General features: G+C 39.0%; 1 protein-coding gene across 1 annotated transcript in view; it reads right to left on the reverse strand.

Annotated features, from left to right (window-relative positions):
* Ophn1 (oligophrenin 1) overlaps positions 1 to 10129 on the reverse strand; it is a 369837-nt gene extending 359708 nt beyond the window's left edge. The window contains exons 1-2 of the mRNA XM_077793759.1: positions 9699 to 10129; positions 9398 to 9555 (exon numbers count right to left, since the gene is read on the reverse strand). Coding sequence (XP_077649885.1) covers positions 9398 to 9551 — 154 coding nt within the window. The 5' untranslated portion in view covers positions 9552 to 9555; positions 9699 to 10129. The remainder of the gene's footprint in view (positions 1 to 9397; positions 9556 to 9698) is intronic.
* Between the last annotated feature and the right edge of the window lie 4316 nt (positions 10130 to 14445).

Consider the following 14445-nt stretch of genomic DNA (forward strand, 5'->3'; position numbering starts at 1 on the left):
GACTCCATCACAGTTTTTATTGACATTTTTTTTCTTTTGTACACACCATACTATCCTATCTGGTTACATGTCTGATTTTTGTGGTTGTTTTTGAAAACTGGACATTTCAGACAATATAATGTGGTAGTGCTTGAAATCACCTCCTGCCCCCAAAGGTTGTATTGCTATTATTATGTTCTTGTTATTATTTTTTGCTTGGCATCTTTCTTGGACTAATTCTGTAATGTCTGTATTTCTTGTGGTATTCAGGCACTAAAGCCTCAGCTTGGTTATCTTAGTGGTCAGCTAACCACGAGATCTTCTACCTTTTGCTAAGGGGTTTTGATGTGCATGTTGGGGCATGCCTTCAACCCTCAGACAGATAAGTTACAATTCTACCTCAAATTCAACTACAAATAGGAAATTGTGACTCTCTCAGGTCTTTTCAGGGCACATAGACAACTCTGGGCATATGTGTGGCTCTCTAGATCCCCAAGAATATTTCAACTTTTCAAAATTCCCTGTGAATGTCTCATTTCCCAGTTATTTATTTTATGTTTTTGGCCAGGCTCTTATTTGCCCTGTATAGTATCATCTCAGCCATGATTTTAAACACTCTGGAATTAGGGTTTTCCCACCAAGCTTATGCTATGTCAATTGAAGTGATGAGAAGTACTATTAAGGAGGCTTTTCTAGTTATCTTCTAAATAAATCAAATTTTGACAAGGCTCTGACTATAGGACTTTAGTGGAGCTATAAACTTAATCTTTCCTGTCATGTGCAGCAAGCCTGCTGATTTTCATAGTCTCCATAGTTAAGAAACTGCTGGTTCTCCTCAAAGCTAGGGAGAAGGGAATAGGAAGCAAGGTAAGCTAAATTGTCACTAATCTACTACTATAGAGATTCAGCAGTTTTTCTTCAAAAAACAATCTTAAGTCATTGCAAGCTTTTGGTAAATTTTCAGAGCTCTGAAAAAGTTGCTGTTGACAACTTTTGCCAGTGTCTTTTTGCTTTTATGGGTGAGTGGATTTTCAGAGTTTTCAGATCATAGTCTCTTCATGTACACTCTTTTTCTTAATATTTATTTTTTAGTTATAGGTGGACATAATACCTTTATTTTATTTTTATGTGGTGCTGAGGATCAAACCCAGTGCCTCACACATGCTAGGCAAGTGCTCTACCTCTGAGCCACAATCCCAACCCCTCTCATGTACACCCTTAAAGAAATCTTGTTGGAATGGCTGAGAATTTGCTTACAATGGAACTCACTCTTAAGCGGGCACAGGTTAAAAGAAGTGCTGGGGTAAAGTCTTTGTTAAAGGGTAGACAAAATGTTGACAGTTGCTACAACTATAGTGGAGAAATGAGGAATGGGGACACATAAGGAAGGAAAAGGTTTACCATTTTGTAGATTTTTAATTTTTTTTAGTTGTAGATGAACACAATACCTTTATTTATTTATTTACTTACTCACTTATTTACTTACTTACTTACTTACTTATTTATATGTAGTGCTGAGGATTGAACGCAGCACCTTAGGCATGCTAGCCAAGTGCTCTACCACTGAGCTATATCCCCAGACCCCTTTTGTAGCTTTTGACTGTTGTGCCATGTTCATATGTTACTACCCTGAAATATTTTAATATACTTCTAAAAGAAGAATTAATAAGTATGTGCTTTAGATTTCCCCTAAAGATTCTATGAGATATACTGTATTCTGTATGCTTCTGAGAAACTACCCATTCATTTAAAGTGTCTTACTCATTACCAAGGCAATTAACTTTGATAAGTGGTAAAACAGGTCTCTCTGACTTAGGAACTCTTCCTCCTTATGTTATCCTTCTTTCCAATAAACAGCTTCATCACCATAATCTAGCTCCTTTATTTCACCCCACATATCTCTACTTCATACTATGTGATGGAATATATTTTTCACCCTGAACTTCCTCTTCATAGCTCTCACAGCTGTGATTACTTAAATTGATAATAAGGTATTTAATATATGTTCCAAGAGGGCAGAGCCTCCAGCAGCCTCATTCCCCATTGTATCTCCAAATTGCCTTTATATTGCCCCAGGTTTAGCACTTTATGCAAGCCTGGTAAAGCTTTATGGGGCCCTCTAACCCACTAGAAAAACATTACTTTGAGATTTCAAGGGTACTCCCCTGGAAAAGTATGTCTTTCCAGATCCTCAGGGGCTTTTAGGAAATGTCTGTAGTAAGTGATTAGAGAAACAGATGCCAGATTAAACAAAAGATTTTGGCTACGCTTTAAAAAAAATAAGGCTATAAAAATGAAAAGTAATTTTCCTTCATTACTCTTAAATCTGATTGGAAAATTTTTCTTAATGGGCAAGTCTAAAATCTTCCATACCCTACCCCAACACCATCCGAAAACCCTAGAAAGAACTATTCCTTATAAATGGTCACACTAAAAAGCCAATTTGGTTCACTTTTTCACCCTAGTTCCCCCAGTACCCCACTTCAGCTACTTCAGAATTTAAGTATTCACATCTACTAACAGCAATACTGAAAAATATACTACCCTTTGATCTGAGTTACACTGGAGGTGTAAAATAACTCCACGAGCTCAAAGACACTGATTAAATATCACTGGGATAATGACAGGATATCTCCTGAATGACAATGTATATTATATCACCAACTCCTCCCTATACACATGACACTACACCCACTCCAAAGGGAGCAAAAGCTTTGGATTCCCTACCCATAGAGCTATTCAGGGCAGAACTGAAGGGAATCTGATTGACATCTCCTAAGCAGTAGTCAACAAGTGGCTACTCAAATAGGCCAGCATGAATCAAGTCATCTACTCATGCTGGATATTTCAGTTGGATTGTCCCTTTGCCTAGTCTCCTAGAGTAAAGATAAATGGGCTCTGAAGAATCAATTCAGGATATTTAAGTATTTGAATAAGACGGTGGTAACTAGAAAACAGAGAATGATACAACCAGAAGGAAACCTCAAGATTATTACCCAAGCCCCTAAGTTTATAAATGAGAAAAATAAGGGTCACAAAATCAAAGACTTACTCAAACTCATGCAGCTAGTTAGCGGCAGAGTTAGAACCAACCCATCCTCCCAGGAAAACACACAACAGGTAGGTGCCCAGATGTCAAAGCAAGAGCTTGAAAAGCACCCCAAAAGGTGACCTTAATGCAAACATCTAAGTCTCTTACTTAAAAGTATAGAATATAAAGAAAGTGGCTTTCTTTTAAAAATTTAAGACTGTAATAGTAAAGCTATATAAATCTTATCATTTCTACTTTATCAAATTTAAGTGCTTTATTTTTAGTATAGAAGGCATCTTTGGGATTCTTTTAAAACCTAAAAAAGGGCTGGGGATGTGACTTAGTGGTTAAGTGCCCCTGGGTTTAATCCCTGGTACCAAAATAATAAATAAATAAATAAGTTTTAATTAGTCCAAGACAGTCTTGGTATGTATGGTTATATATATGTATGTATGGGTTTAGCAATACAATTTTTTCTGACATCTGTTTTATATATACACATATTTACATACAAAATATGTTACATATAAAATAGATTATCCTTGGTTTTGAAAAGTCATTTTTAAATTATTTGAATTTTTGTTTAAATACTGTCATGCCTACAAAAATAATGTGAAAATTTATGTAAACATAAAAATAGGAACTTATCATTGGGTTTATCATTCCTTTCTGAAACTGTTGAACCACAGTATGCAATGCAAAAAAAAAAACAGTATATCATGGGGTATTAGAGCTGAAAGTGAGCTATATTAAGCCCCTTCCCCCATCCCCATCTTTGTAAACCCACAGACCTCACAGCCCCTGTGAAATGACTTACCAAAGCCAAAGATCACATTAATAACAGAACCAGGACTACATCCAGCTATCCAGATGCCACATCCAGGGTTTTTTGCCATTATAACATTATTCCACCTCTGCTAATTTGTAAATGGTATCCAGCCCTCAGAGAAATCTCTACCTGAAAATTGTCCCTCTCCATTTTTCCTAGCTCATTAGAGTCTAAGTCTCATAGATAAAACTAGAGATCACCTAGCTCAAATATTGCAATCCAGTTGAATCTTTCTGCAAAAAAAATGTTTTATTTGGCTAAAACTAAAAATGTGAAGGCCTTTTGAATACGGTGAGACAGCTATATTTTACTGTAATAACTGTGTCTCTATTACCCTACTTTGAGCAGCTACATACTTCCGGTTTCTCCTTAACTTCTGATAGCATTTGAGCCTGGTATCCTTGAATCCAGTGTAGGTATAATTAGGAGAACACCAAAGTAAAATTAGCTAATGGAAAATGTGAGATATGGGATTACATTCTATCAACAGCTACATTCACTACCTTACAAGTAAAAATCCATTTAAATCTTTTAGGTTAACTAGATATGCCAGACATTTGCAAATTACAGCTACTGAGGCAGTCCTTCAACCTGCTATTTTTGGATATTCCCCTCCCCCAGCTGAACTGAGAATGGTTTTCTTATATTTAAATTGTTGAAAAAAATCAAAGAAAGAATATTTCATGACATATGAAAAGCTTGTGAAATTGATATTTTAATGTCAATTAATAAAGTTTTATTAAAATATGCTCATCTTACTTTGTATGGCTGCTTTCTCACAACAAAGGCAGAATTGGGTAGTTTTCAGAGACTGCATGGCACTCAAAGACTACAGAACATACTACATTTTCCTATATAGAAAATGTTTGCTGGTCCTAAGATTTATATATTATTTTAAAAAATGCAAGCTTTCAAATTCGGTGATAAAAAGTCACAAATATTTGTGTGGGATTACTAATACCTTATACATCACTCTCAGGTGAATCTTCCTAAAATACAGCTCAAATTATACCCCTGTCCTACCAAAAATCTTCTTTAGCACTCCCTAGGGGATGGAGGGTATAGATTATTGGTAGAGGACTTGCCCAGCAAGTTCGAGGCTCTGGGTTCCATGCATAGCATCACAAAAAAGTAAAAGAAAAAGAAAGAAAGAAAAGAAAGAAAAGCATCCTTTGCCTATAAAGTCTGAAATTCTTGACAGATCTTGTATGGTCTTATCTTACTCTTCCATTCCAACTTCATTTCCCAAGCCTCTCTTTTTGCATCTTATATACCAGATGACCTGAATTATTTGTCATCCCTTCACACTCTGTGTCATTCCTACTATATGAAATTCTTTGTTCTGAATACAGTGTCGTACTGCAAAATAAGCAGGTTCTTTAGAGACAAATTTAGGTTGTATTTCAGATTCTTACCCTTATTAGTTCAGGAAGCTAACTTCTCTGAACTTCAGTTTTCTTATCTATAGAATGTGAATAATAATCCTTATCCCAAACTGCAAATGTAGCTCTGTGGTAGAGTGCTTCCCTAACATGTGTGAGGCCCTAGGTTCAATCCCAGCACCACAAAATAATAACAATATTATTACTTATCTCATAAAACTGTTACAAGATGAGCGCCTGGCATATGGGAACAGCTAAATAAGTGATAAGTGTTATTACTTCTGCTTAAATCCAATCCTACCCTCCTCCTTTGCTTTTCCTCTGTCCTCCCACTGGGAAATGAGCTCTCCCTGTGTCACATACCATTATGCCTACTTACCCCTCTCTTAGGTTCTAATCTGTATCTACTACCTTATATAACAGTAATTTCTCTCTATTACTTGCCCAGGAACTTATTGAGGGCAGAATTCATCTGTGACTCACTCTGTATGTCTCACAGACCTCTGAACAATGACTTGAACATAGTATGTGCACAAGTATTTATTGAATGAATGGTATGTGTTTGCTGAACTATATATAACGTGCATTAGCTGTCTCATATTGCTTAGGGATAAGTAAGGGGTCACAACACTTGTTCTGTATAATGCCTAGGTTCAGTGCTTGGCAAATATTCAAATAACATCAAGGACTAAAATCGCCATCATGAAAACAAGGGCAAACAGAAAAAATGGCAATACAGTCACCTTTCAGAATGATGGTCTTTTTCTTTCCCATTAGTTAAAGTTATAATCATCTTGTGCTCCAAAAATTAGAACTAGAGCACATTTAAAGGAGGAGGGGGAAATTAACCACTTCCTCAAGGAGTCAGGTGAATATCATAACATCAATTACCTCTGAGCACAGAGCTAAATAAATCTAAATATTTAAACAGGACCTACATTCAACGAATTAATCATCACACCCAGTTGTGACTACAGCCCTTATATAAAGCTCTATACAAAACAAGCATAAAGCATAGACATCAAATTCCATCTGCATTAACAACTGTTTTTTAAAAGTTGCTAATGATTTTTGCAACACAGTACATCACATCTCATTGGCTCCTAGAAACACTAGTTATTTGAATTGGTGGTCAAATTAATTAGTTAAATTAAAAGGTATCAATCATTCTCCTGCCTTTTAATGCCAGACTCCTGATGCTACCCAAGATGGATCCATGCACAGGAATACAAAACCCATGGCTGAGACATGCCAATGTAGAGGGTGACACTTCCAACAAGAGAACAGCAAAAAAATGGTCTCTGTTTTAAACTACTTCTGCTTATGCATTTCCCTCCTGAAATCTACTGAAAATTACACATTCACCAACAGATTTATCAGTGACCAGAAGATGTATTATCAACAATGTACATTGTTTTGCCATTTCCATTTACAAAGCACTTTTAGAATCCATTAATTCTGCTGAGCTTTGCAACAACTCTGTGAGATAGATATAATTACCACCATTTTTTTTGAGACAAGGTCTCACTATATTTCCCAGGCTGACCTTGAATTCTCATTTCCCTGCCTCAACCTCACAAGTAGCCGAGATTACAGGTGTGCACCACTGTGCCCAGTTTTCCACCACTTTTCATTTTAATTGCACAAATTTATGGAGTACAGTATCATAATATGATAAATGAGTAGCGTCTAATAACCCAATGATAATACTTGACATTTCCTCTCCTTAACATCAAAAAAATTAATTACTCCTATTTTACAAATGAAGCGATTTGTGCCAAATCCCAAGATGGGGAAGCCAAGACTGTAACCTAGGTCTTCAAACTCCAATTCTAGTATTCTTTCTCCATTTTTTCTCCACATGAAGCGAAAGAACACCTTTGTCTTGTATCGACCCTACTTAACTCTCAGAAATCCACCCAGCTGGCACAATGTGAGGAAACAGTAGGAGTATAAACATTACTGGGGTCTAGACGGTGGGAAACATCCGTCTTTGCCTCTCACTACTCAAGCAATTCTAATTCATTCAACTTAAAGAAATGGAGCTAGCTTTTAACTCCGACCCATTCTATTTTTGGCTTTCTATGTATACTCAAAAAAAAAAAAAACCAAATATCAAAAAGCCCCTTAGCCTAGAATATCTTTTGATCTTTTGACCATGTGCAAAGGTTTGGGCCTGCATAATTGTTGACTCTTACTCTTTTAATCTTACCAAAGAAGGACAGAGCAGGATGGTGGCACATGCCTGAAATTCTAGCTACTTGGAAGGCTGAGGCAGAAGGATCTCAATTGTGAGTCCAGCCTGAGCAAATTAACAAGACCTTGTCTCAAAGTTGTTGTTGTTGTTGTTTAAAAGATATGGGGATGTATATTAGTAGTAGAGTGTCCCTGGATTCAATGCCCAGTACCACCAAAAAAAAAATAATAAAATAAATTAATTAAAGAAGGAAAGAATTTAAATCACTCTTTTCCTCTAGCTTGAAAAACATTTCAATGTTTTATTAAACTGCATTTTTTTTTCCTTTCAAATCTTAATCTCTTTGATATGCCTTAGCTGGTCATTTTTTTAGCACAAACACTTTCAGCTTACCATCTATTTCACAAAGCTACCTGCTTCCTAGGGCTTTTAATGAGATTCAATCTGGATTCCTTACTAAGCAGTTTGTTATAGGAAGAAAACAAGCATCAAAGCACAAACATTCTGCATTTTCCTCCCAGAGAAACCTTGCCTTTCTATTTCTGTGGCACAATCTATTCTTAACCTCTCAAGGAACTCTATTAAGTGGAGACACACCCCAAAGCCTGATCTATATGTCTATCTGGAAGGATCAGCATTTCAAATACCCCATCTTTAAGGTGCTACTAGGCATTTACTCTTGATAACAATACAACAGATGATTGAACTCAACCAAAGGACCTGCAGGAACTTAAATGGTTTATAGATTCTGACCAAAAGTGGAGAGATGACAGATGTGCAGAGAAAGCACAAAATTCAAGGGGCCAATCCCCAAAAAAAAAAAAACTGCACAAGAAATACCAGCTGGTAGCAGTTACCATCACACTAAAGCTCCTAAGGCTCTCCCCCTCTCTTGCTTGGCTACAATCAGGTCTCCACATTGAACATAGACACACTATTTTGAGAATAAATCCACTTGAATAAAGTTATAAGCATAGAGGGACATATATGCCAGTGACTTTATTTTTTGCAATCATCTTTCAGCCAAGAAGAGAAAAAATTAATTATCACTCCACTCAATCATTACCCTCCATTCTTCTGGGTATATATTTTGGCACAAAGCATTGGCTTGCTGTACTCTCATTGGGGATGTTTATTATTCTTTCTTTTACTCCAAGCCTCCTGCCAACCAGCAGAAATAAAAACCTCCACACACAGAGGGGGAGGGAAATAGGGTCCCACAGCCAAGTCAGCTGTGACCACTAGAAAAGCCAAGTTAGGTGAGGTTCCTTTCAGTGTAGTGGCCCCCATCCCTAACACTGTGTTTTATTCCCTGGGGGTTAGACTGCTTGTGCCAGGGAGCAGGCAGGTCTTTGTTCCAAGCTCAAGCAGACTTCAGTGGCATGTGAAGCCAACCAATAATTCTGAACTTAGACTGACCTTGACCTAGGCCATAGCTCAGTATGTTAAAGAAAAAAAATCACTAGGGCAAAGGTGTTTTCTTTAGAAAATAACTTGCCATGGGAATTTTTTTACTGTACTACTTATCTGTAGTAACCAAAGGTCAGGACAAAATCATGACTCCAGCTGTTGGCCTTAATCCCCAAATCTTTAGGAGCCTGAGGGAGTTCCTTGGTCAGCCTGGATGTCACCTGGCACCTGACAAGGGTGGTGAATATGTCTCACAGTACCTTCTGATTATCCTTTCAAACAACCATCTGCCTAAGTAAGGCTAACTGCAGAGCAAGAGAGTCCTTGGCACAGCTACAGATCATGTCTTATAAGGTCAAGTCCACTAAAGAGAAAGGCTGAAAGTTTTGGTTGTATCCACCATTTTCCACCTCTACTGACCCCCATCCCAAAGGATAGGAAACCCATTTGCCTCAGGCGCTTGGAAGGAGTCACCCTAAAGCCGCCTTTCGTTCACCCTGCAATGAGTAAAGATTTAAAGGCAAGAGCCACCGGCTCAGGGAAACAGCTCGTGGAAGCCTTCCACTTACTTCTCATGGCGCTGATAAGCGCGTTGCCGTCTTTGATCACGTCTTTGATGAATTTATTGGTCCTCTCCAGCTCCTGCTCATAACACTTGAGCCTCTCACGGAAGTCGGGGCTGTCCAAGTAGCAATCGCTGAACTCCAGCGGAGGATGCCCCATGGTTCTGATGACCCCGGGATTGTGGGAGAGAGGAAAGACACAAAGACCAAGAGCATCAGTGGCACAGTGAGGGGAGCAGAAGGGACGGACTGAACGCTGGACAACCTTAAGGAGGCTCTTAGCCTTCCTCCCTTTGGAAATAAGTACCTGTTCCAATGAGATTCCTGGGAAGCAGTGGCTGGTGCGTACGAGGAACGCGCGGCCCGTCGGTGGCTTCAGGTGACTGGGAAGGCTTACTAATGCAATCGGATCCTGATGGGGTGCTGCCTAGTAAGCAGCATACCCGCTTGGCATCGCCTCTCCTTATAGGCAGCAGAAACCGCAGCCTGACCGGCTTGCCTCCGAAGACGGGCCGGATCCTTCCTGAGCACTCGCAAACGTGACACTTCGGCCCGCCCAGGGTGTAGGCGGGGGTGAGCGCTGGGGTTGGGAGCCGCCTCTCCTAGCTCCTCGCTCCTCGCTCCAGAGCTAGCTGAAGATTTCCTACGCCGAACTCCGCGGGCAACCCGGATCGCACTGTCCCCTCCCCCTTCTTAAAGCCAGCGCCTCCGCCCCGCCCCAGCGAAGCCCGAAATCCCAGCCTGGGCGCTCAAGCTCTCTATTCAACTGTCTTCCTTGTACCTTAGGGTTTCGTTACCCGGGTCCGGCAGCTGCTGAGAGTTTTTCCTAGTCCAAGCTTGCTGTCCTGTGAGGAGCCAGAAGGGTTAAGCCCGGGGGCGGCAATGAAACGTAGCCTTCCTCCCTAGACACCAAAGCGGGAAGCGGAGGGCAACAACGCGGCACACAATAGCCGCGGTAGCTCGGCGCTTCCCTACGGAAACTGGGGAGCAGTCAGCGCCCTAGGACTCCAGCTGGAAAGCGTGGCGGCCTGGGAGATGTAGTCTTTCAGTCTGCAAGTCTCATGACTCCTCCCTGCGGTCTCCCCACCACCCCACCAGGGCGGTCGCTCTCCCAGATCGGCATTCCCAGTCTCTCCCAGGCTCTCTGGCAGCACCCAGTCCCAAGGGACAGGTGCGTGGCTCGGGAGAGTCCATGGAAAGTTTCTGCATCTGGATCAAGAACCCAGAAGGAATGGATGGTGGGAGATTCTCTCTCACTTCCCGTTTATTTATCTAGATTGTATGTTCCTTTTTCCTCTCTTCCCAGCCTCCCTTTGACCTACCAAATTCTTTTTCTTTCCTATTTCTCCTGATTCAAAGCGTTAATTCCCATGGGCCTTGGATCTAAAGGGTCTGTTAGACTCAGAGCCCCTGACAAAGAAAGGAAGACCATAATTAGGAGTTAAATTATCCCTCAATATCACCTCAGACCATGTTTGTGTGTGTGTGCGCGCGTGTGTGTGTGTGTGTGTGTGTGTGTGTGTGTTATCCAAATCATTGCATAGGCTGATGATTAAAGCATAAGATTTTCCACATGTAAATGGAAAACCTAAGAAAAGGATATTATAAGTTGTCTTGCAGTATAACTAAAAGGTCTCTTGTCCATTGTTGGAGAACTGGGGCTACTGATGAAGGCAGCTGCCTTGAGATTAAGACAGAGGTTCAAACTGAAAAATAATGTGTACTATGGAAAAAAGAGATTCATTTTTATGTTTTGTGGAGTGTTTAAATTGTCCTGTGAAGAAAACCAAGAAAAGCCAGAACTGAAGAGGGTTGTCAATAGAATAATAATGGCTACCCAGCCTGTATTCATGTTCTATTGCTGCTGTGACAAATTACTACAAACTTGGTGGCTTAAAATAACAAAAATTACTATCTTACAGTGCTGGGAGTTGGAAATCAGAAACAGATCATGCTAAGCTAAAATGAAGATGTCAGAAGGGCTGTGTTCCTTTCCGAACACTCTAGGGGAGAATTCATAAGTTGCCCCATCATTCTACCCATAGCCTCCTTCCTCAGACTTCAGAACTAGCAATGCCTGTAATCTCAGCCCCTCCGGAGGCTGAGGCAGGAGGTCAAAGGCAGCCTCAGCAATGTAGAAATACCCTACACACACACATACACACACACACACACACACACACACACACACACACACATATACATATATATTATATATGTATATATGTTTTCTAAGGGCTGGAGATGTGGCTCAGTGGTTAAGTGCCCCTGGTTTCAATACCTGGTACAAAAAAAAAAAAAAAAAAAGAAAGAAAAAGAAAAGAAAAGAAAGAAAGAAGCTATCAATAGCTGGTCAAATCTTTCTCATGCTGCATAACTTTGACTCTCCTATCTCCCCCTGTCTCCTTAAAGACCCTATACTTACATCAAATCCACAGGGTAATAAATTATATCTTCTCATGATCCCTAATTTAATCATACAAAGTCCCATTTTGCAATTTAAGATAACACATTCTTAGGTTCCAGGGATTTGGACATGGGTATATTTGCAGAGGTATTCTTCTATTTGCCACACAACCCATAATCTTCAAAACAATCTTATGAGGATATTAGTATGTCCATTTAAAGATGGAGAGTGGGGTCAAAGATATTGACTTGTCCAAAGACACACAGCTAGTTATGTGATAGTGCTTAAAATTGTGCCTAATCCAGATGATTCTAGAGGCACTGTTCTTAACTAGTTCACTATATTGCAAAACGAAGAGTCCACTGAGGGAACATACTCTGAAAAATAAGACATAGCCACATTCCAGGAAAATATTTTGTTTCCTAACTTTTTTTTTTTCCAGTGCTGAGGATCAAACCCAGGAACTAGCATGTGTTAGGCAAGTGCTCTACCACTGACCAGCTCTGTTTTTATCTTCAAGTTTAACTTATTGAAAAATGTCCAAAATGGGCTTTAAGTGCACCACAGGTGGAAAATGTGGAAATAAAAAGAAGGTGCCCAATGAATAGAGCTTTCACTCTAGCAAGTTTCCTTTGCTCATTCTTTCACTCATTTCATAACCATTTTTTCTGGTATTAGAGAATAAACCCAGGGCTTTACACACACTAGGTAAGTGCTCTACCATGCCTTTTTATTTGAGATAGGATTTGACCAACTTGCTGAGGCTTGCCTTGAACTTGTAGTCCTTCTGCCTCAGCCTCTCAAGTAACTGAGATTGCAAATATGTGCTGCTGTGCCTAGCTCTTATAAGCATTTCTTTTTTTTTTTTTAACTTGCTACATGTTTTGACTTATAGAGCGCATCACTATGAAAGTCACCATTAACATTAATGAAGTCAGGTAAATTTATGCTCATTTAACTTCTATACTTAAATGGTTTTACAGTCATGTTTGTTATCCTTCATCTAGGCAATGAAACAAAAACAGAGAAAAAGGCCCTGGACTTCATATCAAAAGAGAAAGAGAATTAAAACTAGAATTCAGCTCAATTAGCTGTCTTAATTGAGCATTTTGCTAGGTACTTTGTATTCTTTATCCCTAACCTTTACAATAGCCCTGTATGACTGGGTTTGTTTTGTTTCGTTTGTTTGTTTGTTTGTTGTTTGCTTTGCAGTGGTACAGATTGAAACAAGGCCTGTGTATGCTAGGTAAGCACTCTACCACTGAGCTACATCCCCAGCCCTGTGGCCTTTAGATTTTTATTCACATAAACCTCAAAAGAATTTTGAGAAGCTATGTACTTCCTTACACATATTCAGGTTGACATCCAAATTTTTTTCATCATGGCTAAATGGATACAAAAGGATTCATTTCTGGAATTGTAAATATTGCTATTCTAAAATGAAATCATTTCATCACTCTTTTAAAAATATTTAATTTGGTCAGGCATGGTGGTACACATCTGTAATCCCAGTGGCTTGGGAGGCTTAGGTAGGAGAATTGCAAATTCAAAGCTAGTCTCGGCAACTTAACAAGTCCCTAAGCAACTTGGTGAGACCCTGTCCCTAAATAAAATATAAAAAGGGCTGGGGATGTGACTCAGTAGTTAAGCACCCCTGGGTTCAATCCCCAGAATCCCCCAAATACACACACACACACACACACACACACACACACATACATTTAGTTTTGTGCCTACCATCAAACACTTGAAGTAAAACAAGGTGTAAACACATCTTTAACTCTAAAAACATTTCCATTGTTCATTTTTTTATCATTAAAATCAAATGTCCATCATATTCTCCCCATAGAATTTATCCTATCATCTATATTTATACTTGAAAGTCTGATATTGTTTACCATATTGACTTTCTCTGCAACAAAAGTATGTCCATAAATAGAAATTATTTTTATTTCCTTCTGACCATAAGTCTCCAAGTATAAAAAGGTCTTCTAGATTAAGTTATAATTGCAATTATTCATTCAATATAGATAAATAATAACATGAAAATATTATGTATTACAACTATTATTAAACATAAACTTTTATTGGAAATAGACCTCCTAGTGAGATGCATAGAGAAGGAGTAGGTTATAGCACCCTGAGTTAAAGAAGATTCCTAGACATCAGTATTGAAATTGTCACTTTGTTTGGCCCCACAGGTTTTGACACTGTGGGCCAAAGTGTTATAGTAATATTCCTGACTTCTGAGAGCTATGCTTTTTCTTAAATTGTGAAGGAAAACCTGGAAGTGATTTCTTAGCAAATTATTTTTAGGAAATACTACTAAAAAAGTTGGGGATTTGGAAATTGGATCCCTTTAAGCAATGATGACCTCATAACTCTTGTAGAGTCTTCATGTACCTTAATATGGAGTGAATATTTGCATCCCCAAACTCTAAATTCATACTGTTAGCCACTAGGTACTTCCAGAGTCAATAACTTATGCTTGCACTAAAAACTTCCTGCACCTTTAAATTACTATAAGCCTTTCTCTAAAGTTGCTTTTTGTTCCAGAGAAACTTACAAGTAGTCCACCAAAATTGCTAGTCATCCCACTCTACCACTTTTAGATGATCTAGAGAAAATTTGATTATTATAATACTGA

The sequence above is a fragment of the Urocitellus parryii genome, chromosome X (assembly GCF_045843805.1).
Source record: "Urocitellus parryii isolate mUroPar1 chromosome X, mUroPar1.hap1, whole genome shotgun sequence".
In the NCBI taxonomy this organism is placed as follows: Eukaryota; Metazoa; Chordata; class Mammalia; order Rodentia; family Sciuridae; genus Urocitellus; species Urocitellus parryii.